This window comes from Cottoperca gobio, chromosome 4 (assembly GCF_900634415.1).
Source record: "Cottoperca gobio chromosome 4, fCotGob3.1, whole genome shotgun sequence".
NCBI lineage: Eukaryota > Metazoa > Chordata > Actinopteri > Perciformes > Bovichtidae > Cottoperca > Cottoperca gobio.
Genome location: NC_041358.1, coordinates 24,363,706 through 24,385,431, shown reverse-complemented (window position 1 = coordinate 24,385,431; position 21,726 = coordinate 24,363,706). Strand labels below are relative to the sequence as shown.

At 41.5% G+C, this 21,726-nt stretch overlaps 2 protein-coding genes across 5 annotated transcripts; both read left to right on the top strand.

The window, feature by feature from the left end:
- The first annotated feature begins 15 nt into the window (after positions 1 to 15).
- LOC115007071 (AN1-type zinc finger protein 5) lies at positions 16 to 9,660 on the top strand. Of its 3 annotated transcripts, none has more exons than XM_029429758.1 (6): positions 16 to 133; positions 1,241 to 1,440; positions 1,947 to 2,058; positions 4,150 to 4,277; positions 5,001 to 5,108; positions 5,960 to 6,108. In XM_029429758.1, exons 2-6 carry the CDS (start codon positions 1,281 to 1,283, stop codon positions 6,106 to 6,108), a joined length of 657 nt encoding a protein of 218 aa, XP_029285618.1. In that variant the 5' UTR covers positions 16 to 133; positions 1,241 to 1,280. The 3 variants fall into 3 exon arrangements, with proteins under 3 accessions (XP_029285618.1, XP_029285617.1, XP_029285616.1); XM_029429757.1 differs by having other exon boundaries at positions 16 to 149; XM_029429756.1 differs by lacking the exon at positions 16 to 133 and adding an exon at positions 211 to 557 and having other exon boundaries at positions 5,960 to 9,660.
- Positions 9,661 to 10,817: 1,157 nt separating this feature from the next.
- On the top strand, positions 10,818 to 19,412 carry abhd17ab (abhydrolase domain containing 17A, depalmitoylase b). Of its 2 annotated transcripts, none has more exons than XM_029429830.1 (5): positions 10,818 to 11,591; positions 12,434 to 12,804; positions 14,064 to 14,258; positions 14,909 to 15,088; positions 16,387 to 19,412. In XM_029429830.1, exons 2-5 carry the CDS (start codon positions 12,437 to 12,439, stop codon positions 16,610 to 16,612), a joined length of 969 nt encoding a protein of 322 aa, XP_029285690.1. In that variant the 5' UTR covers positions 10,818 to 11,591; positions 12,434 to 12,436; the 3' UTR covers positions 16,613 to 19,412. The 2 variants fall into 2 exon arrangements, with proteins under 2 accessions (XP_029285690.1, XP_029285691.1); XM_029429831.1 differs by having other exon boundaries at positions 12,402 to 12,804.
- The last annotated feature ends 2,314 nt before the right edge of the window (positions 19,413 to 21,726 follow it).

Here is a 21,726-nt window from a genome sequence, read left to right as displayed (position 1 = left end):
CTGAATCGATGTTGAGGATGACGTCATGGTCGTTGTTTCGAATGTCGGGAGCTAGCGCTGGGTAGGAGGCCGCGCGCTCTGCTGGGGACAAAACTTGTACAAATCTAAAGCCCAAGGTCGTCGACAGCCGCCGGTAACTTGAATTTCAGGTACTGTCTTCATCCTAGACCGCTATGGGACACCCCCGCTGTGCGTAACCGACTTTAAACCACCTCGGGCCACTGTGGGAGCGCTCTGTTTTTTGGGGCTGGCTGATCATGCTAGCAGTTCAGCTAACGTTAGCCTGCTAACACTAGCGTATATTCGATTTTAAACACAATATTTGTTTACAGTATGTCGCTAAGGACGCTGTACTTTTTATTTTCTTGACTTGAATCGTGATTTTTAGGCTACCAAGCGAGTTTTGTCTTCCTCTTTGTGTTGGTATCCTGTGTCAGACCAGACAAAACGTCCAGCGAGGCTGTTTGCTAATGTTACAGTGTTTGCTTTGAGCTATGCATGTATAGGACGCCAATTGTTTTCTGCTGCGGACAAAACTCAACTGGGGACACTCGGCTGTAAGTTGTATAGCTAGACTGTAACCAACGTATTGTTAACATGTGCCAGGTTGATGGTTATTGTCAGTGTTTTGTTTAGACATGTCTTTAGCTTTTGGTTCTTTTTTGTTAACTTTATCCAGACCAAAACATCTTGCTGTGCGGTGGAAGAGAGCATAGACTAGCTGAGCAGGTCTCTCTGTCTGTATTTTTTGTTTACACGATTCAGTTTTAGTGATTTATACAGTACTACTTTAAAAACTCCCAGAAGCATTCTCCTAATGTTCCAGGAGTAGCATTACATTATGAAGGGGTCATTTTTATTGTGTATTTATTGCTGTCCCATTTTGCCATTAATGACTGAGATTGATTTGTTTTGTTTACTTTAATTTAGAAACATAACTTAGACTTAATTCTCAGTTAAGTAAGACAAAGTCAAGCAGAACTGGACTTTTTCACTCTGTTAGTGGTGTTGGACTTAATTCTGGTTGATTTAAGCTATGAACCTGTTTGACAAACCTTCATTAAAGCTACAATTAGTAGGTCATTACCCCTTAGCTCGCATAGTAATTCACATTTTCTCCAACTCCACTCTCATGCTCCAATGCCAGTCTCCAAACTCTTTTAGCTTCGTATATGAATCACCATGTAATTAAGAAAGGCCTGGTAATCATTTTTGACTAACTTCTGCTCCCCATTTTCAGGAATATCCTCTCCCATCCCCCTTACCCCCTCTGTCAGAGCATGGCTCAGGAGACCAATCAGACGCAGGTGCCAATGCTTTGCACTATGGGATGCGGTTTCTATGGTAACCCCCGCACCAACGGCATGTGTTCGGTCTGCTACAAGGAACACCTGCAGAGGCAACAGGGAGCAGGGCGATCCAGCCCCCCGGGAGAGAAAGGTAGGAAGATGGGAGAGACATGACCTACAAAAATCCAAGAGGGGGGTGCTAGATATGGGTCTGTTAGGTGGGAAAGTTGGAACAGGGGGTCACTCATTACATTACAGTTCATTTAGCTGATGCTTTTATCCAAAGCGACGTACAAAAAGTGCAAACAATCCTGGAGATACAACTCCGAACAGCAAGAATCTTGTAAGTACAATAGCTTCAAATAGGTACAATCATATAAGTGAACACTCTTCAAATAAGCCAGTTTGAAGTGCAACATAAGTGCAACATACAGAAACAAAGACTGTATAATCATGGGGGGTCACTTGAATTTGTTAAAAGGGGTTGGAGAACAGAGGTAGCAGTTACACTGTGGCATCACATTAACTCAAAACACATCTGGTCATAATAGACAAACACTGGCAATGAAGTGCACTGGCTTATATTACGTCCAATGTTGGGGCCAAAACAAGAAATTCTGTGTTGTGATGCTATCACACTGTTCTGTCCCCACACAGCTGCAACATCACCGGCAGGATCGCCAGGATCAGCCGGGGCGACTGTGGAGAGTACAACCTCAGAGCCCAGTACAGAGGTGGCAGGAACCCCACCTGAGGAACAAACAAGCAGGTATGTTGACTGACAGATGGGAAAGAGTCCTCAAACCGTAATCTAGAATTATAACCAAAATATCCTTAGTTCACTGTGAAGACTTCTTTTTTCTTTTTTTAAGAAGCTGATCAGACGAGTTGAATAATTCTATGAAAATAATTTACAAACGTGTACACGGTGTTTGTCATTCTAGTGGACATTTGATTATGTTGTTAAAATGCCTGTGAAATTGACTAAATAATGAGTAGATCAGTTCATCTCTAGCTCCAGCACATTGTGTTCTAATGTGCTCTCATTAATACCTTCACTTAATACAAGAACAGCTTGCCTGTGCAGAAATGAGAGATGGTAAACTACTATATGTATATTTACATTTTACTGTTCAAGATACAATCCTCTGGCCATTCAATCATTTTTAACTTCACCTGATGATTTCTGGTAAGAGCTCTTTGCCAATTAATACAATATTTTCAGCCATTTTTAAGAAGTAGTACTCAATAATGTGCTCTATACATCTGACCCATTTTACGGAGGAGCCATAGTGTTGCTGTAATCCGACTTGCATGCGTTAGAATACCTGTCAGTCCAGGTCGTGAACAGACCGTGGTTTTGTATTTCATAGCATTCATTGTTGGCATTAATTTGTTTGTAATGTCATTTAAAAATGTAATATGTATGTATCTTTGTTGCTTTTTCTGGACTCATTTTGTGTTAATGTCTTGGTGACTTGAGCATCTCTGCTTTGAATTTTGTTTAGTCTACGCACGTTAACATGAAACCAAAAGGGATGATGTAAGGTAGACTGTGGATTTATTTTGTAAACAAAACTACATGTTCTTTATATTACATTACAGGTCATTTATATATGAAATTACACACATAATCCTTGTCCGTAAGCAGGCCTTGCTTCACCTTACTTACCTAAGTGGCATTATGGATGGTTAGTCATTGGGTTGTACAAACCAGCGCTTTCTTTGAGTTTACTTTTTTTTGCCATCCAACTCTTGTGATATTTCTGGAGGGCTTTAAGTAAAAGCACTTTGTTCTGACGGTTAACAGATGCAGAATGAACCATATCATAGAGCTATCTTGTTTAAAGTTGACACTGAGAGAAAGAGCTGAAGAGTAGTGTTCTGTGCTTTAAACACTTGCTTGAGGGCCTGTTCTTAAAACTGCTGCATAATGTCGAATAATTGTTGCAGGTCTAGTTCCTTTTCTGTAGTTAAGCATATTGTAAGGGCTCCTGTGTGTTTGCTTTAGTTACGCCAATAATTAGTTCCTGATAGATTTCCTAAATATTTTACGTGATGAAGATGAGGATGTCTTTGAGTTCTATGAGGCTGTTTTTAGTAGTTTAAAATATATTTGTGTCGTTTGTGCTGGCTTTGGTTAGCGATGTAACTCATTGCTGTATAGACCAGGTTAGATCTTAGAGAAAGAAGATCAGATAGATTACTAGAGGATTTAATATTTGAGCTGTAACTGTATTGTATTATATTATAAGAGCCATGCCTACATTTCTGTGGGTCCTGGAAAATACAGATGACCCACATTATAATGAACCCAGTTATCACAGAAGTTGTTCCAGTGATGGGTTTGTTCTTGCCCGTCCACAGAGAAGTCCAAACAGCCATTTGTTCCCACTGCGATGACATTTTGGAATTATCAGAAGGGATTTGCGTCTGATCTGTCTACATAATATAATCATATAATGTGCTGTATGTATGCGCTGCCCCGTCTGTTTGTAGCCGCTTGTGTCTCGTCAAGTTGTTTGTGATAGTTTTACAAAGTAGTTTACAGGGAAACGTGCTGAAGCAGATCCAAGACAGTTGGTCAGCCAGCAAACAAGCTGATGGGGAAATGTATGCAGCCAAATAAAACAAAGTGGGGGGGGGAAACAGCCAAATTGTTTCTGTTGTTGGAAAGATCTACTTTAATGTTTGGATGGTGTTCACTCCATTTTCACATAGATGCCTTGTAAGTCATTGTGGATGGCAACAAGACCAGAACACTCTTTCAGCCATACTTTTAATTGTTTAATACACTTTTTTTGAATTGGAAAATAATTCCTGTATTGTCTAAAACGTATATTTGTTGTTGTGATGTCAGTCCCAGCTCTCCCAGCCCAGTAACTCAACAGATGACCGCGATGAGCATCTCCCAGGAATCAGGAGCCGTAGACTCTGATCGAGCGGAGGCTGAGGAGGGAGAAGACGAGGGTACTTCAAACAGCTCAGGTAGACGAGACATGAAATCAGTGCTTCTTTTCCAAATCAGCCCCTACTCACTATCCACATGAGTCACGCTCGCAGCTGTAGAGTGCACTACTTATGTATACTTATCAATAAACCCGTAAACCGTGGGGTGTAAACCCTCTTCCATAAACATCTCCAAAACAATACGCTCTGGGGATTATGTTTTGTATCCGTCCTCCATACTCTGTAACCGGTCTAATCCCACCTTGAAATACGAGTGTAAGGAATTTGTAGTCAAGTTTTTTTTTTTTCTATATCATGAATACAATTATTTTTGATGATGAATTTTAGTTTAAATGATATAATGTTTGGTGTTTCTGTTTAGGGGTAATGAAGTTTTCAAGTCGGCACCTGTGCAGATGATGGAGGGTTTTATTGTCTACTTCCCCATCACACTGATTGGTGTGGATCACAATAGGATGATGGAATTGACTCCAAAAGAAGAATAAATAATATATATAAAGCTATTTTGTATGGTCTCATACTAGATGTCTAAACTTGAGTTTTGACTGACTCAGCGGTTTCCCTTGTTATCTTTTGAATGTTTCATTTGTTTGTTTCTTTAGTTTTAGTATTTTACCTTTGTGTTTAACCTGTAGTTATCATACAGAACATGTAATTCAACAAGTATTTGACAGATTGTTTTGTGACCATGCTGTCCCCCCCCCCCCCCCCCCCCCCCCCCCCCCCCCTCCCACACACCAGAGCCAGTTGGGGAAGCAGCACAGGCGTTGTCTGATAATGACCAAACTCCAGATAAAAACAAGAAAAAGAACCGCTGCTTTTCTTGCCGGAAGAAAGTGGGCCTTACTGGTAAGGATGAGAAGAATGCCGTACACGTACATACTGTGGAGTAGAGGCGGCGAGTCGTGAACCTGCTTTGTCGAGGTTCTCCACTTACCTGACGATCTCAACAGGACGTAGTTTAAATTTCAGAACAGTTAGTTTTACACTCAAGCCGTTTTTTGGTGAGCTCATCGCCACTTGTGCACGTCATTGATACCTTGCTGTCGTCTCATTATCGTCTTATCGGTTTTACGGTGCAAAGTGACCAGTGGTGTTTTTCACACTTTATGTTAAAATAGCAAAGGGTGGACCATCTTCTAAATTCACAACACTCACTATCAGAAGGCCTTTTGTAAATCTGAAGCAAGAATTGTCTCATCAAAATGACATTCTTGTCAATAAGCAGGAAACAGTCCCTTGAACTGCTACAAGACAATGTGCTTTTTTGGTTATACAATGAACATGGACAGGGATGATATTCTGACTCATCTTACTTTGATGCCATTCAGTGTCTGACAAACGGCAGATAACAATCGCAGAGGTTTTTGATAATATAGTCATTTTTCGTCTAAAAAGCCTTTAATTCCCCGACAAAATCCAACTCCCAGTCCATGGTTTGTGTAATGTGTTTTCTCTAAAACCCAACATTTGGTACAGACAGCAACATACTGCATGTTAGTGGTGCATTTCACAGTGCAAGGCATTTCACAGTATACTCAGACTGGTGTTGGGTGTTGAGCAACAGATATGAACCTTTCAACCCGTAGAGGTCAGCGCAGCACGTCCTCTATACAAGAATTAACATGCAACCTCTTTAAATGTGTAAAGATGGCACAGTTTTTATGTTGTCTAACCATGTCTGCTTCTCTTTACTGAAGGTTTTGACTGTCGCTGCGGGAACCTGTTCTGTGCCATTCACCGTTATTCTGACAAACACGACTGTCCCTACGATTACCGGAGTGCAGCTGCCGCCCGCATACGCAAGGAGAACCCCATCGTGGTGGCTGAGAAAATTCAGAAGTTATGAGGACTGTGTGCAAAAAAAGGTCTCTGGCTTCGTGAATTTGAACAATGGCGACTTGGATGAAAACACCTGATATCATGGCTTCATTTGATCATGGTAGACTAAGACGGGCGGGGTGGGGTGGTGAGGTTGCAGCCACTGTCCAGACGCTTCCCTTACTAGCATCTCCCTCTCTCTCCACCAGTGACTGCAGCTGAACCTGAGCGTTTCTGTGTGTGTGTGTGCGTGCGTGCGTGTGTGTGCGTGTTTGTATGAAAGTGTGTGTTTATGCACATTTGCTTGAGAGTCAGGGAGAGAGCCGTAGGGGCCTGGTGGACATTGCTGTGGGGAGGGAAGGCATTTGGTTTTACCCCTTTTTGTTTCTCAACTTGGGGGATCGTGTGGGTTTATTTTTATACAATCCCTGTAAGGCAGTTTAAAATGAGACAGAGGTAAGCTGTTAAGGAATGTGCCCCAGCCTGGATAATGACACAGAGGTCAATTAAGAAGGTTAACTAGTTTTTTTTTGTTTTTTTTTCAAAAACCTAACTGGGAGATTTCATGTATCAGCAAGACCTTTTAAGGGCTTTGGAATATTAATTTTTTTTCTCCTAGACTGAAAATGATGTCAACTTCTTGTCAAATTGGCAGATTTTTTTCCCTCCCACCTCCTCTTACCTTTTCTCTAAGAGTCACCGACCATCTGTTGAACTCCCAAGTCTCAGCATTTTCCAGAAACGTTTCTCTTTGATATATTGACTTATCATACTGATATTGGGTGCATGAACAGTTATTGGAGGGGGAAGGTAGCAAGGGTAGGGGAAACTGAGAACCTTGACTTAACTGAGTGATTGAATTCTGTGTTTTTTTTTTTCTCCTTTTTTTTTTCCTGTTTTAATGAGCGTATGACATCAGAAGATCTATATTAATATATTGTAGTTAGCTTGAATTGTGTGATTGCATTCTATTTATTTTTTATCGTTTGGTTGGTCTGTGCTGGAGGATTGGCAGCATGTGTCAGCAAATCATTAAGATTTGCATTTAACCTTTTTCAATTATATTTAAGTAATTCCATCTTGATTATATAACCATTGAATAAAAAATACACAAGCTCTGACATAATGGAGTAGAGTCCAGTTAAGCCGTTACAGCTTTTTTAATTTTTTGGAAACAAAGCACAACAAAGTGTGTCAACTGCAGAGCACAAAATAATGTGCCACACCTCAGTTTTGTTCAGCATCTGGGTCATTTGCAGTTTATATTTGACCTGAATAGCAGGCGCGCTGAAGAAATTGCCTGATCGACGAGACGTTCTGTTTTAGTAAAGCGGTGTGTTCCCCTTTTTAATGCCCTTTTCTGTTCTATGGACTCAGTGAAGCTCCATGTTTCTCCAACCACCAGCAGACCACTAACACATGCTGAATGAACACCGACCTGGGTCGCAGTGCCTCTGCACATTGACACACGTTCTGCTCGGCTAAAGTAACGATTGTCACAATGCTACGGAGTTGCGTGCTGTGCTTTTTCAATGTGCTCAGATTCAGACGAGTCCTCGCTACGAAGACCGCCTCTAGCTAGCTTCTTCTAGGAAGATCAAACTTACCTGCATGTGTGCAGTCAAACATACGAGTTACTGTTCAGTAAGCGACTGCACAGTTTGAAATGAAGCTGGAATGTTTAAAAAGCCACACAGCAGTAGCACAATGCATGGCAGGAACTCTAAGGTTCACGTTAACAGGGCTCTACAGTTTTGTTTTTGTCAAATGTAAATACCATATGGCTCCTATTCATATAGTATAATCTTAATGTAGATTTTTGCCAGGTAATAAAGGTGGGGGACTAAGGTGAAGAACTATGTGTATAAAAATGCTTTTCTTAAGTATCCAAAAAATTAAATGTGCCGCAAATGGCACTCATCTTTTTTTCCCCCCATCTTGTTCCCCTTTTTATTTACAAGTTATTAACCACATCATCTGCCCATCTTATGTCCAAAGTATGCTCAGTCTCTGGCTCCACCATGAGTATGTCCTCCAGGCCATGTGGTTTCTATTCTCTAATACTAGTCCCATTGTTAATAACAAGCCCCTTAAACTTTAGTAACCTTGCTGAATTACACCGTATCCCAGTCCATGCTTTTATCCTTTTACTGAAGTCTATTCGTAGCATAGGGATAATACTGAAAGTTAAAAAGGTCCCCTGTGAGATGAAGAGGGGCATTTTGAGGTTTCATCTTTTTTATTATGAAAGCTTACCTTGTAAATGTTGCTCAATCTTGATCATTAAATATTTATATGAAAGAGCAGTAGGAAAGTTGCAAGGGATTTGCAGAGTATGTATTTTCACAAATACGCCAATGCAGAATGTGTTGGATGTGAATGACTCTTTTCCTTGTTTACACAGAATACCATGTTGGACCTGGTTGAAGTTTAGTTGTGGCTCTTTTCTTTTCTTTTTTGGAAAATTGGCCTTGATCATAATGCCTGTTTAAGTCCGACTGTGGGAGACGGACACGTGTTAATGACTTTGTGACTTGGCTGCCAACACCACCGAGGATACGTTGGTCATCTAAAGCATTTAAATACCACTGGTGTCAAACTTGAAATTCAGAAGGAGTTTATGGGGATTATTTAATGACTATTAGGAGAAGAAGAATTGTCATATTCAGGGGGACTTGTGGTTGCAGCAGCTCTGCAGGTTAATGTTCCCTACTGTGTTTCTTATATATTGAGAATATTCAAGCTTGCCTGCTGGGTTGATGACATTACAAAATAGTGTCACCTACAAAATGCTCAGTTTTCCTTTACAGATTGAAAAGTCCTTTCAAAGTAAAAGTCATTTACTTTTAGGATGATTGTTCAGGTGTGTAAATTGGGAGGATTTCATGGTTTACACTTGTTTTCTACTGACTGCTCATATCAAACCCCCACCCCCTATTTTCTTAATAAACGTGGGCAGTTTGAATGTAAACCACCATAATTCACATAATCAGCTGTAATGTCAATTATCAAATTACTTCGCCCTGATATTGACTGTTTTTGGGTGGAGGCCCAATTTTCTTACATGGGACTTGGGACAGTTGGACCACTCATTGTTTTTGACGGTTTGTAATTGAGGACTTGGCACCAGCAATTAGGGGAACCATACTTAAATTATCTAGATATTATCAGCACATATACATTTTTCTTCCTTCTGTTCTGTTGCTTCGATAGAGTTTTGATGTCTTCAATCCCGTCTTTAGCACAACCTTTCATAATCGATGTGTTCATCGTGCGAGGGTTTTGATTGATAATAATGATGAACCTGTCCGTTGTGAGGAGTCTGGTTGAATCTCAGTTTCACTGCAGAAGTAAAGACGAGTGACGAACTCGCCTCATTCGGTCTTTTCAAGATGATCTTGAGGGACATCAAACGAAATCTACAATGTTCACAGAGTTGTAGTTCTTGTCCCTTGGCACTCCAGTCCCCCAGAAACACCACCAGATATCTTTTTATTTTGTTTTTCTTTAAAGATTTAGGATTGTATGATGTGTAAGAGTAAGTATAAAACAATAAATTCACAAAGTTTATTTTAAATTACACTTGTCTTTTGTATTCTCTTAAAAGTGCTGCAAAAACATGTATATTTATATATATATATATATATATATTTAGTGGTGTGTGTGTATATAGTTGAAAGCATTGATGACTTCTTTGCTGCCCCAGTACACGTGCATGCTGTGGCCCCACTGCTTTGTACTTGTATATTGTTTTTATATACAAAGCAAAACACTATAGGCACAAATGGTACGACACAACAGCACCTAATGTTCAACTCCGATGCAGGCTGTAAGAGGAATTGCCACAAAGCAATTTAACTACTAAATGAAACACTTGATTTGTAGCCTTTGGAAACTCGGCAATCATTGTTACAGGGTTTTTTATTTATTTTTTACACCTTTTATATACCCCATTATGTGATTACTACTACAGGTAAGTGACAAACATGTTTTGTTATTTTGGTGACAAACATGTGTTTGAGTGTAACAAGGTGGCCTATTTCTTGTGGCTACATAATAAACAAGTTGGAAGGCTAACGTATGCAGTTCTCTGTAATAGGTAGCAAAGGTGGTGTTTGTTTCTGTGTCTATCAGTTATTATTTTATCACAGATTCATGATGACACAACTTGTTTTTTGTTTAAAAAAATAAAAATATATGAACTGTAATTAATCATTAATGTTCATTAATTATTCTTTTTCACCAACACTAAGTAGTTTACAAGTTGTTTTGTTTTCATGGATCGTGGGTTTGCTTGTAAACATGTAAAGTGAGATGTGTTTGTTTGTGTGGTTTATGTACTAAAGTGTATGTTTCGTGATATACGCCTTGAATTTCTGTAGCTCCTAACAGTCAGTGGCTTGTGATTGATTTGCTGTTTTTTTATTGTGTGTTTTTTTTTTATTATCTCAGGCTGATGTTTGCACGTGTTCTTATTTAATGTGTTTTAATGTGATGGTCTTGACATTTATCCCCAATGGGAGACATTAAAGTAACCTTAACTGTGATAATTCATAAGCACTTCAGTCACAATGGATTCTGAACTATTTACCTTCTTCCCCCCCCCCCCCTCTTAAAAGGTGCAAATTAATAATTAAGTTCAAATATGTCATTTTTACATCCTTGTCGACCACACTGATAACAAGTTTCCCTTAATTGTCCAATGGAAACTCCTTGCGTCACTTCCGGTCAGCTGTCGCTTCCGGATGCGGTGAAACGGCAGAGAAGAAGGAAAACACCGCACGTAGCTACTTGGATTAATTTAAATGACAAGACGCCATCCATAAATTCAGAGGAGACACCGGCACCGTCCAGGATGGATTCGTGGAGACACAAACAAACGTCGGAAACGGTGTATTAACGGTGTTTTTACGTCGGATGTCCGCGAATGAGCGTTATTTCTTTACTCAGTAGCCGTGTTTGTGTCTTCTTGCTAGCTTAAAGCAGTGTAGCGTTAGCTAGTACACGCAGACAAACGGCTTATCTCCTGTAAAATATGACTTGTCGTTATTCTTGATAGTTATATTACTCATCCGTGTAGGAAGGAGTCGTGCTGTGCGTGTTTGATTGCCATTGAAAAGCGTCAAGAATTAGTTTTTGTCACTTTGAAGGACACATTGGAAAACGCTCGTTTCTTCCTAACTGTCAAAAACAAAGTACCAAAGTTTCGTTTTCCTAAAATATCCACGTCACGTTTGGGGGAAAAACGACATTGTATCTGGCGTCACACGTCAACATCTCAAAAGTGGATAAAATGGATGTGATCTGGACTTCAGTCACGACACAAACAACTCAGCAGATACTTTGTAAATAACACTTTCCTGTCAGCCGGTAGGCTCGACTACTATTTGTTCTTCCTTCTGCTGACAGGACACTTTACAAACCGTATCCTGTGTTTGAGTTTGACTTAAGTGGAGGAAGTCTTCCCTATATTTTTGACTTTAACTTGGACTAAGCTCTTCAGCTCAACAGGTAGGTCTACTGTTGTTATTGTCATGTATGTTTGGAGTGATAAGTCCAATCATTATTTGCCTAATCAGCTTATCTTTAAATTATTAGCTCAGAAATATGTTTTAAGTGATGAGTTATAATCAATACGGTTTACCAGAGGCCTTAAACTTTGCTTATTTAGTTTACCAACAAACAACACATGTTCAGTATAAGAGCTGAAACAATCAATTAGTTGATTAGTTAGCAAGTATTTTGATCATTTATTACTTCTGTCTTTCTTTAAGCAGAAATGCTAAACATTTATTGGTTCCAAACTCTTAATTGTGAGGGTTTGCTGCTTTTCTTTGTCTGATGTGACAGTAAACACAGTGTTTGTGAGTCTCACACTGTTTGTCAACCAAAAAAACCCAATTTGAAGAAGTCATTTTGAGTTTTAGGAAATTGTGACACACATTCTTCAACTATTATTGGACATTTATTTATTTATAAACAAACGATAATCAAGAAACTTTGCAGATTTAACAAAAATAAAATAGTGGTGCAGCTACATTCAGTTTGTACTTACAATAAAAATGAGAAACCCCGGGCATATATGAAGCTGTAACCAACAAATATTAAATATTATTACCTGATAAATCATTTAAGTGACTAATAATGTATCAAGATATAGCCCATGTTCATGTCATGCTATGTATCAAGTGCTTAACAGCGTTACATGTTACAAACTAGCTGTGGCAGAAACTTTATCATCGTCATTGTTGCCACATGTTGCCTTATACATTGTAATAAGTATCTCATTGTGTTAACACTGGGATGATGTGGACTCATTAGCACAGTGCTCCTCTTGTCCACCTCCTGCACAGCGAATGATGAATGGCCTCTCTCTCAGCGAGCTCTGCTGCCTGTTCTGCTGCCCGCCCTGCCCCAGCCGCATCGCGGCTAAGCTCGCCTTCCTGCCCCCCGAACCCACGTACGCCTTTCTTCCAGACCCGGAGTCAGGCCCTGATGCACCGGCGGAGACGGGGACATCCAGCCTGCGGGCGCGGAGCGGTGCATCAGTTGCTGGAAGCGGAGGGGCTGGAACTGTGGAGGGGAAGTGGAAGCTCCACCTGACGGAGCGAGCAGAGTTCCAGTACTCGCAGAGAGAGCTGGACACGACGGAGGTGTTCCTCACACGATCCAGCCGAGGGAACAGAGTCGGCTGCATGTACATTCGCTGTGTTCCGAATGCCAGGTCGGTGGTTTGACGGGTTTCTCTTATCTTTTTGAGTCCGTGTGATAACAGTTATCAGTGACGGCTTGTGTGACCTTTCTTATTAATTCTTTGACAGTGTGTCACACTTCCTCAGATGTGTTTCCACACCCTTCTTCCTTGTCTCTTTTCTTCCACTCACATCCAGGTCTACTTCCTTTACTTGTCTCCCTGTTTACTCAGCTGACTCAAAGATTGTCACGTCCTGCTTTTCCCATGGATTACTGGCATACATGTTTACAACTGTTTATGTTATCCTTCAGAAATCCTTCTGGTTTGTAGGAAATCAAATGTTGAATTTCACCCTCTGTTGGAAATTCTGCTTCATAATAAGGATCGTAATGAAAAGCGTCAGTCAGTAACAAGATATGAGTTATCAGTGAGTCAGAGGATAAATATGTTCTGCTGTCTCTCCTAGGTTTGAGTGATTGTGAGATATTTTTTGAGAAGTGAGTGATCATATCATTTAGCATCAGAAGTTGTATTTTTATATGCTGACTTGTATTGTAAAAGTATTTAACTTTAATTGTTATGCCCATCCTTCTGCAGTGTGCTGCTGCTGATGATTAATTTACTAAATCAATTAAAAAGACATGGACTGGCTTGTGTTACAGTCTGTGCGCCTTGTATTAATGTCTATCTAGTATTACACAAGAATGAATCCAAACCAGACCTGATATGGCAGAGTCATTGTTATGCCACATTCTGAGTGGAAAGGCCACGAGCAAAGCACGGGCTGTATGGGTTCATACACTAAACCACTGAGGGAGTCAGTGTGTAGAAAAAGAGATCCGATTTCTCAAGAGAGCACAACATGCATTCATGAATAAAAGGCCAGGGCTTAGAACGCCCGGCTTTTTCTAGTGGATGCCCCGCTTCTCAGGTTGAAACAAAATGTCTAGAAGTAAGAGTCATTTGACGAGAGAGCGGTAACCCGATCCTCCAACACGCAGCACTTTTAGACAAAGGTGCGTTGGCAATAGAAAGCTATAATGGGCTGCCAAATATACTTTGCCGGGCGTTAATATACCTGTGCTGCCCGTCCAATAAAGTGTATGTGTGGGGAAACGCAACACTTAATCCTACATCCTATAAAAAGAGCCACTGTTTCTCAGGTAACAATGATAACTATAAATATCTAGATTGTCTTTACACTGCTATATTTCTAACTATAACTCAAGTACTTGTCAGGGAGTGTGGGCCCATCTACTAACCCTGTTTTTATTCACGCATCATTTCAGATTCACGGTGCTCTTCTCCCACGGTAACGCGGTCGACCTGGGTCAGATGAGCAGCTTCTACATCGGCCTGGGCACTCGCATCAACTGCAACATCTTTTCCTACGACTACTCAGGCTACGGGGTCAGCACCGGCAAGCCCTCTGAGAAGAACCTCTACGCAGACATAGATGCTGCCTGGCACGCCCTGCGCACGCGGTATGTCATGAGATTATTGGCACACGTGTGTCCTTTTCAAGGGATGATTTGTGAAAAGGTGTCTCGCCCTCGGACAGGATGCAAAGTTCAGGTCAGGAGCAAATCAGAGCTGCGTTTTATATATGCGTTTAAATATCACGGCCAAAAGGAAGAAGGGGGTAAAAATGAGCTGAATAGAACTGAAGATGGAGGATGTGGAGGGGGGGGGGGGGGGGTTTATCAAGGTGGCAGAGGTTGTGATCGGCACAGAGAGAGTGGACAGATGCCGTGGGAATCAAAGAGTGCGACGGGTGGATGAAGGGAGGGGAGGCTGGTGGCGGAGACATCTCTCAAGGACGTCGTGATAAAGTGTCTCATTAGTAAAAGCGCAGCTGTCTTAATGCGGCTTTAGCTCGAGGAAGACATGACACCACGGAGCAGTGAGCAAGGGTTGGTTCAGGTGAGTCTACATTCGGGTGTAGCTGTGATGTAATGTCAAATGTTTTTGTTTCCGTGAGATGTTTTAAATACCTCGAAGTTAAACCTGCAAAGGAATCTTTTTTTTCTTCTTCGTTAGAGTAGCACTTATTTCTGTATTATGTTACTGTATTTATCTGTCACTGCTACAAGGCACAACTTCACCATCCTTTCTCTTTATCTTCCGTCTTAAGGTACGGCATCAGCCCAGAGAACATTATCCTGTATGGGCAGAGCATCGGTACCGTTCCCACCGTGGACCTGGCGTCCCGGTACGAGTGTGCTGCCGTGGTTCTTCACTCGCCTCTGACGTCTGGCATGAGAGTGGCCTTCCCCGACACAAAGAAAACATATTGCTTTGACGCGTTCCCCAAGTAAGTCTCTGCTGAAGGTTTGGCTTCTTTTCTTTGTCTCTCTTTATCAAATATCAAACGTTTGACTCTCTAAATGTGCATTAATTACACTTCTGTCTGTAGTGCATGGTGTAACTATACCCCCGCTGTCTCATAAAATCCTTAAATGAGGTGTTCATGGTATATGCCAGTTGGCTTTTCCACATAATTACAGATCCGCCAATAGAAAAGCGTAATTGCTACTTGTGAACATGTTTTCTCATCCAAGACAAACGTCTGTGCTGAAACGCCTCTCGTGCTTTCCGACGGCTGTTTTCTGCTAGAAGTTCACTTTTAGTGTCTTTTCTTAGTAAGTGTGGGGACATAGATGTGAGTAGGTACTTCCAAATACTGTAGTATTAATATATAAGAGAACGGAGTTATAACCTCAGTGTACTTCTCTTTCACTTTGGTCTAAAAGTCACCTCGCATGGGAGCAATCTTAGTTTATCTTTAACTTTTAACGACAGCGTACGACTTGCAGCTTGTAATAAAGTCTCGTCCCACTTCTTTCTAAGCGAATTGACAGCGAATGGCACTTTTATAGTTTTAGTTTAGATCCATAGCTTACACTGTGAGTGCTTATTCATGCAATACTGGAACATTTTGGTATTAATAAGCAGTTAATTATCCTTTAACAGCAAGATGCCGGTTGTGAACTTCAGAGATGTGTTGCCCCACGTTTGTGTTGGATTGTCGTAATGTGTTGTTACTGTGTTTTTATTTTTAAGTCTTGGCCACTTAACAAATTCCCTCAGCGGGACAGTAACAACACCAAGTAATGCTATCATTAGAGAGGCTCTATCCCTTCTGTTCTTGTCAGTTTAGTTTTAGTGGCTGAGTCTGACGAAGGTCAATGGCGGCCAACGCCAGCCTTAACGCAGAGTCTATTTATCTGTTTTTTATATCTCACGTCGTAATAAATATGTACACTTATGTACATGTAGACACATGTTTGTGTTATTTACTGACCTCAGGGGTCAAAACTATAACTTAAGACTTGAACTTTAATATGTGCTAATTACACTAAAATACCTTTTTTCCTTTTTATAGCAGTAAACACGTCTTAGAGCCTAAAACACTTTACTGTAGCGGTCCAGACGAGAATGAAGCTTCGCCGATGCATGAAGAGATTCTTGTTTAATCTACAACAGCATATTTTACTGCCTTTTATCCCGACTCGCTCACTGACCCGACGCGGATCCAGTGAGTTATGGTGGCGAACTCGTACAGTAAATCAATTTCTTTAAAATCTCACTTCTTTTCCTTCCTTTTTACAGCATCGAGAAAGTGTCCAAAATCACGTCCCCGGTGCTCATCATCCACGGGACGGAGGACGAGGTTATCGACTTCTCCCACGGCCTGGCTCTGTTCGAGCGCTGCCCCAAGGCCGTGGAGCCTCTCTGGGTGGAGGGAGCGGGACACAACGACATTGAATTGTACAGCCAGTATCTGGAGCGCCTGCGCCGCTTCATAGGGCAGGAGCTGGCAGCGCAGCACGCCTGACCATCGCCGCCGGGATCATCATCATCATCAACCTCATCATTACCATTTTACTGTGTCCAAGAGTCGTCTAAACGTCCGTCGGCTTACCGCGGCTTCCAGCTGCTGCCGTTCTTCACGTACTGTAGTGCTTCGTTTCCAGGGAACAGCGCGCGCCTTTCATAGACCTTGGTTTGACGACACGGAGAAAAAGAAATGTGTTCAGAGCATCAGAACGCGCGTGAGTGTGAAAGACTTTTTTAGCAGTTACTTTAACAGCACAGCTGCCATGTGTTGCGTGGCGGCAGATATATTCCTATACTGTGCAATGATAGGGCCACAGCGTAACAAACTGATTCAACAGAACAAACTGATAAGTAATCATGTAGATCAACGTCTTCGTGGTCCACATGGAGAATGTCCATCAATTAGAGTTTGTGTGTCGCTTTATTTTTTTGCTGTTAAACGGATAATTGGTGAATCACGGGCAACACGGAAAGAACTCTTAAAGTGCTTGTGACATATAGATTTCTTTTGTTTTCTAATCATCTTATTAGAATAGCAAACAGGTTTGTACCTAAGTTCTCTCCAGGTTTTATTAGTAACCCCCCCTGTACAATCTAATGCAATCCAGAAAAGCCCTGCGATGAGGGTGGATTTAGCCACGTCGTCATTTTGTAGTTATTGGTTGCGTTGGACTGCATTACATTGAACGGTGCTTCTAATATCCTCTCGCCTCGTGCATGTAACGAGTACATGCACGAGGCGAGAGGATATTAGAAGCACCGTTCAATATATGCATAGACATGAATTAATTTTAATATCTGTTCTTCACTGTACTGAACATTTGTCTCAGGTAACCCTCTGTTAGACATTAGTGTAAGCGTGCTCCACATTATGTTTGTGTCTGTTTGGTTTGGTTTATTATCTCCGCATCCTTCCAGCTAAGATTTCTGCAAAACGCGTTCATCCTGCAAACTAGGATCCAAAAATGGAGGTGCAGACCAAATTGCGAGTTTGGTGAGACGCTTACTTTTACTGCCCTGCCCCGCGTCTTTATCTTGGTTCAAGAGAAGCTCAAGAGAAAGAAAAATACCTCCATCTCCTTCATTTAGTGGAAGTCTGAGAGTCTGTTCGTCCTTTTTCTTTAGTCTTGTCCGTCTTGTTTATGTCTCTCACCAGTAGCTCGCAGCTGTCCGCAAACTTCCTGTTTCCCTCGGTGTCTGGAACAGAGACACTAAAAATGAATTGATGTCTGACGGCCATCTTACTCATTTGCACTCCCATGTTCAGCGGCTACTTTGTCACTCGAAGAATGAATTCAAACTTCACTTTGGAAACGAGCCTTTTCTCATTTTAATGATTTGAGTTTCACAGTCTGAAGTCTAAACAACGTTGACCTCTCTCGTACAGATGAGCGCAGGACGTTTCATTATCACAGTAACGTGGTTCTTTATTCGTCGTACGGCTTTGAGAACTAGAAATCTTACAGGTCGACAACGTTTCGGCACATTCATTGTCCAACACGAGGACAATACTCTCCCACTATTCTGTGCTACAGGTACAAACGTAGAGAGAAGAAGTCTCTTATCTTCGATTAACAGTCTTTACAAGAACTGCCTATAACATCCATCTGTATGTTTACGCATACACTTTTCATACTTACTTATTTTAGACATAACTCTTTGGTGACACTTTTGGTTTTACAGAGTACACGAGTGGTACAGTACCTTTTCTAGCTGCTGCTGAGACTTTTGTAACCATTGTAAACTGTGTCGAGCACGCTGTATTGCCCTTGTGATTGCTCTTTTTGCTCTGATTATTTAGGGAAATTGTCCTGTTTTTGCTGCAAAGGCCATCTTTTTGTTGTGACAATATTTTAATCAGTATGCAAAAGCTGATTCAAGATTACATCAACCCTTTTTTCTTTCTTTTTACTGCTTGTTTTAGATTCACTGCACCCCATCGTGACGAAATGAGTTTGTGCTCTCACTGATGTTCTGTTTTATAAGCAGACACGAGGTCTGAAGCGTTCATATTAAAGGTGCAACACTCGCCGAGCTGCGGACGTTTGAAGCGGAAATTAGAATCTATGACGAATGTAAATATACGGCAAAACAATTGGAATTAACAAAGTGTTTCTGAACCTTAGTCGTCGAGTGTTGCACCTTGCGCCAAGATTATGACTTTGTTTTTGAAGAGGAGTCAGGATTTTCGGGTTTTCTTGTGTGTATGTATCAAAGTGTAATTTTTTTTAAGTCTTTACCCAGTGTACCTGCTGTTTATGTCGATATCTTCGTAACCAAAGGCTAAAAAGTTCTTTTTATTAACTTTTTATTTATCTATTTCCACTACATTGTACATTTGGATACAATTTTAAATGTGACCATTTGTAAGATTTTTAAATAATTATGTTTTCTCGTCATATTTGGTTTAAAAAATATTCAGCAACAAAGTTTGAACAGCGTATATTACCAAGTTGTGGGTGTTGTGCTCTTTTCTTTCTTTCTCCAAGCTGTTTATAATTAATCATCTGTGAAGGAGTACAACTGAACAATACAGCAAAGCTGTGAGTTTGGATATGTTTAGGTAAAAAACATGGGACGATAAAGCTCGATGATGGAGAAGCTTCAAGCAGACGAACAAAAAGCTTTTTGTTTGAAATGAAAACTGTCTTTTATTCAAATGTTTGGATTTCTGGTGTAACACGTGGGTATCATTTTATTATTCATTATTCATTTTTAGTTGTTGATTGTCTTTTTTTTTTCCCAAGAATTGAAGAGAATAAGAAGTTAATAAAACATAATCAGAAATGGATAATTAACATGACTCTTTGAAAGTGATTTACTCCATCCTGGTGTCATTGTACAGTACATGTGCTGTAAGAGGCACGAGAACACCCTTTTCTCTCGATGTTAATGTTGCGTGTGTCTCATTCAGACTCTGATTTTCCACTCATGGCAGTCCTGGCACTCGATGAATAATGACCTGCCTGCAGTGAAAGCCTCAGGGCTGCACGAGACAGATCCAAGAAAGGCTCGGGTGAATACTTGGCTGATGAGTAAATGAGTCTTTAATTGCCGTGTGAGTGTGTGTTTCTCTTCCTCCTCTGTAGAGCTGTTGTGTGTTAGGATGGGCTTGTTATCACCTGAGCCAACAAACAAAAAATAAGAGATTCAAATGATGCGTTTTGATTAAACCCGTACCAAAAGTTCTCGGGTCTGTCCTCCTGTCGGCCGCCATGTTGGTTGTAGTGAAGGGACAGATGGGCCGTAAGCTGCGCTCAGCCTCCTCCCGCTCAACGTGTGCCAGATCTTTTTCAATGGACTGCATAAACAATCTGGTGTCCCACTCAAATGCTCTTACGGATTAAAAGCAGCTGCAGCTCACATCCCGCAGCGTAAAGCAAAGTTAGTGCAGCCTGACGACCTACTGCATCAAACACCCCCACCCTCGAATGGCACCGTGGTTCTCACACTGACCCCGTCATGTCGACATGTGCTGGGCTTCGACACCAGAAGATGTCCACTTTAATGTTCTGAACTTCAGGATTGTAGCGTGGTGAACGTTGAGACCACTGGTTGCCAACATGGGGGTCCTGACCCCCACTAGGGGTCGCCAAAGCGTCACAGGGGGGCGTGACGCTTTATCTCATTAATGTCTAAAGAAAGTTGAATTCAATTGTTAAAGGTTGGATTATTATTTGAGATAAAATAGGATACATGAGAGGTAGAGGTAGAGAGAGAGAGAGAGAGAGAGAGAGAGGGAGAGAGGGAGAGGTAGAGAGAGAGGTAGAGAGAGAGAGATAGAGGTAGAGAGAGAGGGAGAGGTAGAGAGAGATAGAGGTAGAGAGAGAGGGAGAGGTAGAGAGAGGTAGAGAGAGGTAGAGAGAGAGCGTAGAGAGAGGAGAGGTAGAGAGAGATGGTAGAGAGAGAGAGGTAGAGGGTAGAGAGAGGTAGAGAGGTAGAGAGGTAGGTAGAGGTAGGTAGAGAGGTAGATAGAGGTAGAGAGGTAGGTAGAGGTAGAGAGAGAGAGGTAGAGGTAGAGAGAGAGGTAGAGAGAGATAGGTAGAGAGAGAGAGGTAGAGAGAGAGAGAGGTAGAGGTAGAGAGAGAGGTAGGAGGAGAGAGAGGTAGAGAGGTAGAGAGAGGTAGGTAGAGAGAGAGAGAAGTAGAGGGGGTAGAGAGAGAGAGAGGTTAGAGAGAGAGGTTAGAGAGAGAGGTAGAGAGGTAGAGAGAGAGAGGTAGAGAGGTAGATAGAGGTAGAGGAGAGAGAAAGTAGAGAGCAGAGAGGTAGAGAGAGAGGTTAGTAGAGAGATGAGAGAGAGGTAGAGAGAGAGAGAGTAGAGTAGAGGAGAATAGAGAGAGAGGTAGAGAGGTAGAGAGAGAGATGGTTAGAGAGAGAGGTAGAGAGAGAGAGGTAGAGAGAGAGAGAAGTAGAGGTAGAGAGAGAGAGAGGTAGAGAGAGAGGTAGAGAGGTAGAGAGAGAGGTAGAGAGAGAGAGAAGTAGAGGTAGAGAGAGAGAGAAGTAGAGGTAGAGAGAGAGAGAGAGTAGAGAGTAGAGGTAGAGAGGTAGAGAGGAGAGAGGTAGAGAGAGAGGTAGAGAGAGAGAGAGGTAGAGAGAGAGAGGTAGAGAGAGAGGTAGAGGTAGAGGAGAGGTAGAGAGGTAGAGGTAGAGAGAGAGAGAGGCTACATTTGAGGCTACACATCTTTGCTGACTTTGCTTCAGTGTTTCAAGACTTACAACTAACCTAGAGGCCGGCACCCACCAGGGGGTCCCAGTTTAATTAAGAACAAGTTCATGTGTTTGGAAAGAGGGAGAAAGTTAATAGCTTATATATATATATATATATATTCCCGAAGGTTGCGTCTGTTTTCATGTTTTAAATTACTTCTGTAAATGTCAAAAATGCCTGTTTGCCTTTGAATTCCTAGAAAAGTGTTTGACCAGCGCAGCAAAGCCAGCTTCAGGGAACAAAGGTTGCGACTGCTGCGTTCAACTCAGCAGAAATGTCTTCCACTCAGCAAAATAACTTGGGCTCCGTCCAGAACAGCCTCTGGTCCTTTTCTTGATAAAGTCAAAGCTAACAGGCTCGAGCATGTTGTCCATCACAGCACAAGGGCAAAGAGACAGATGCTG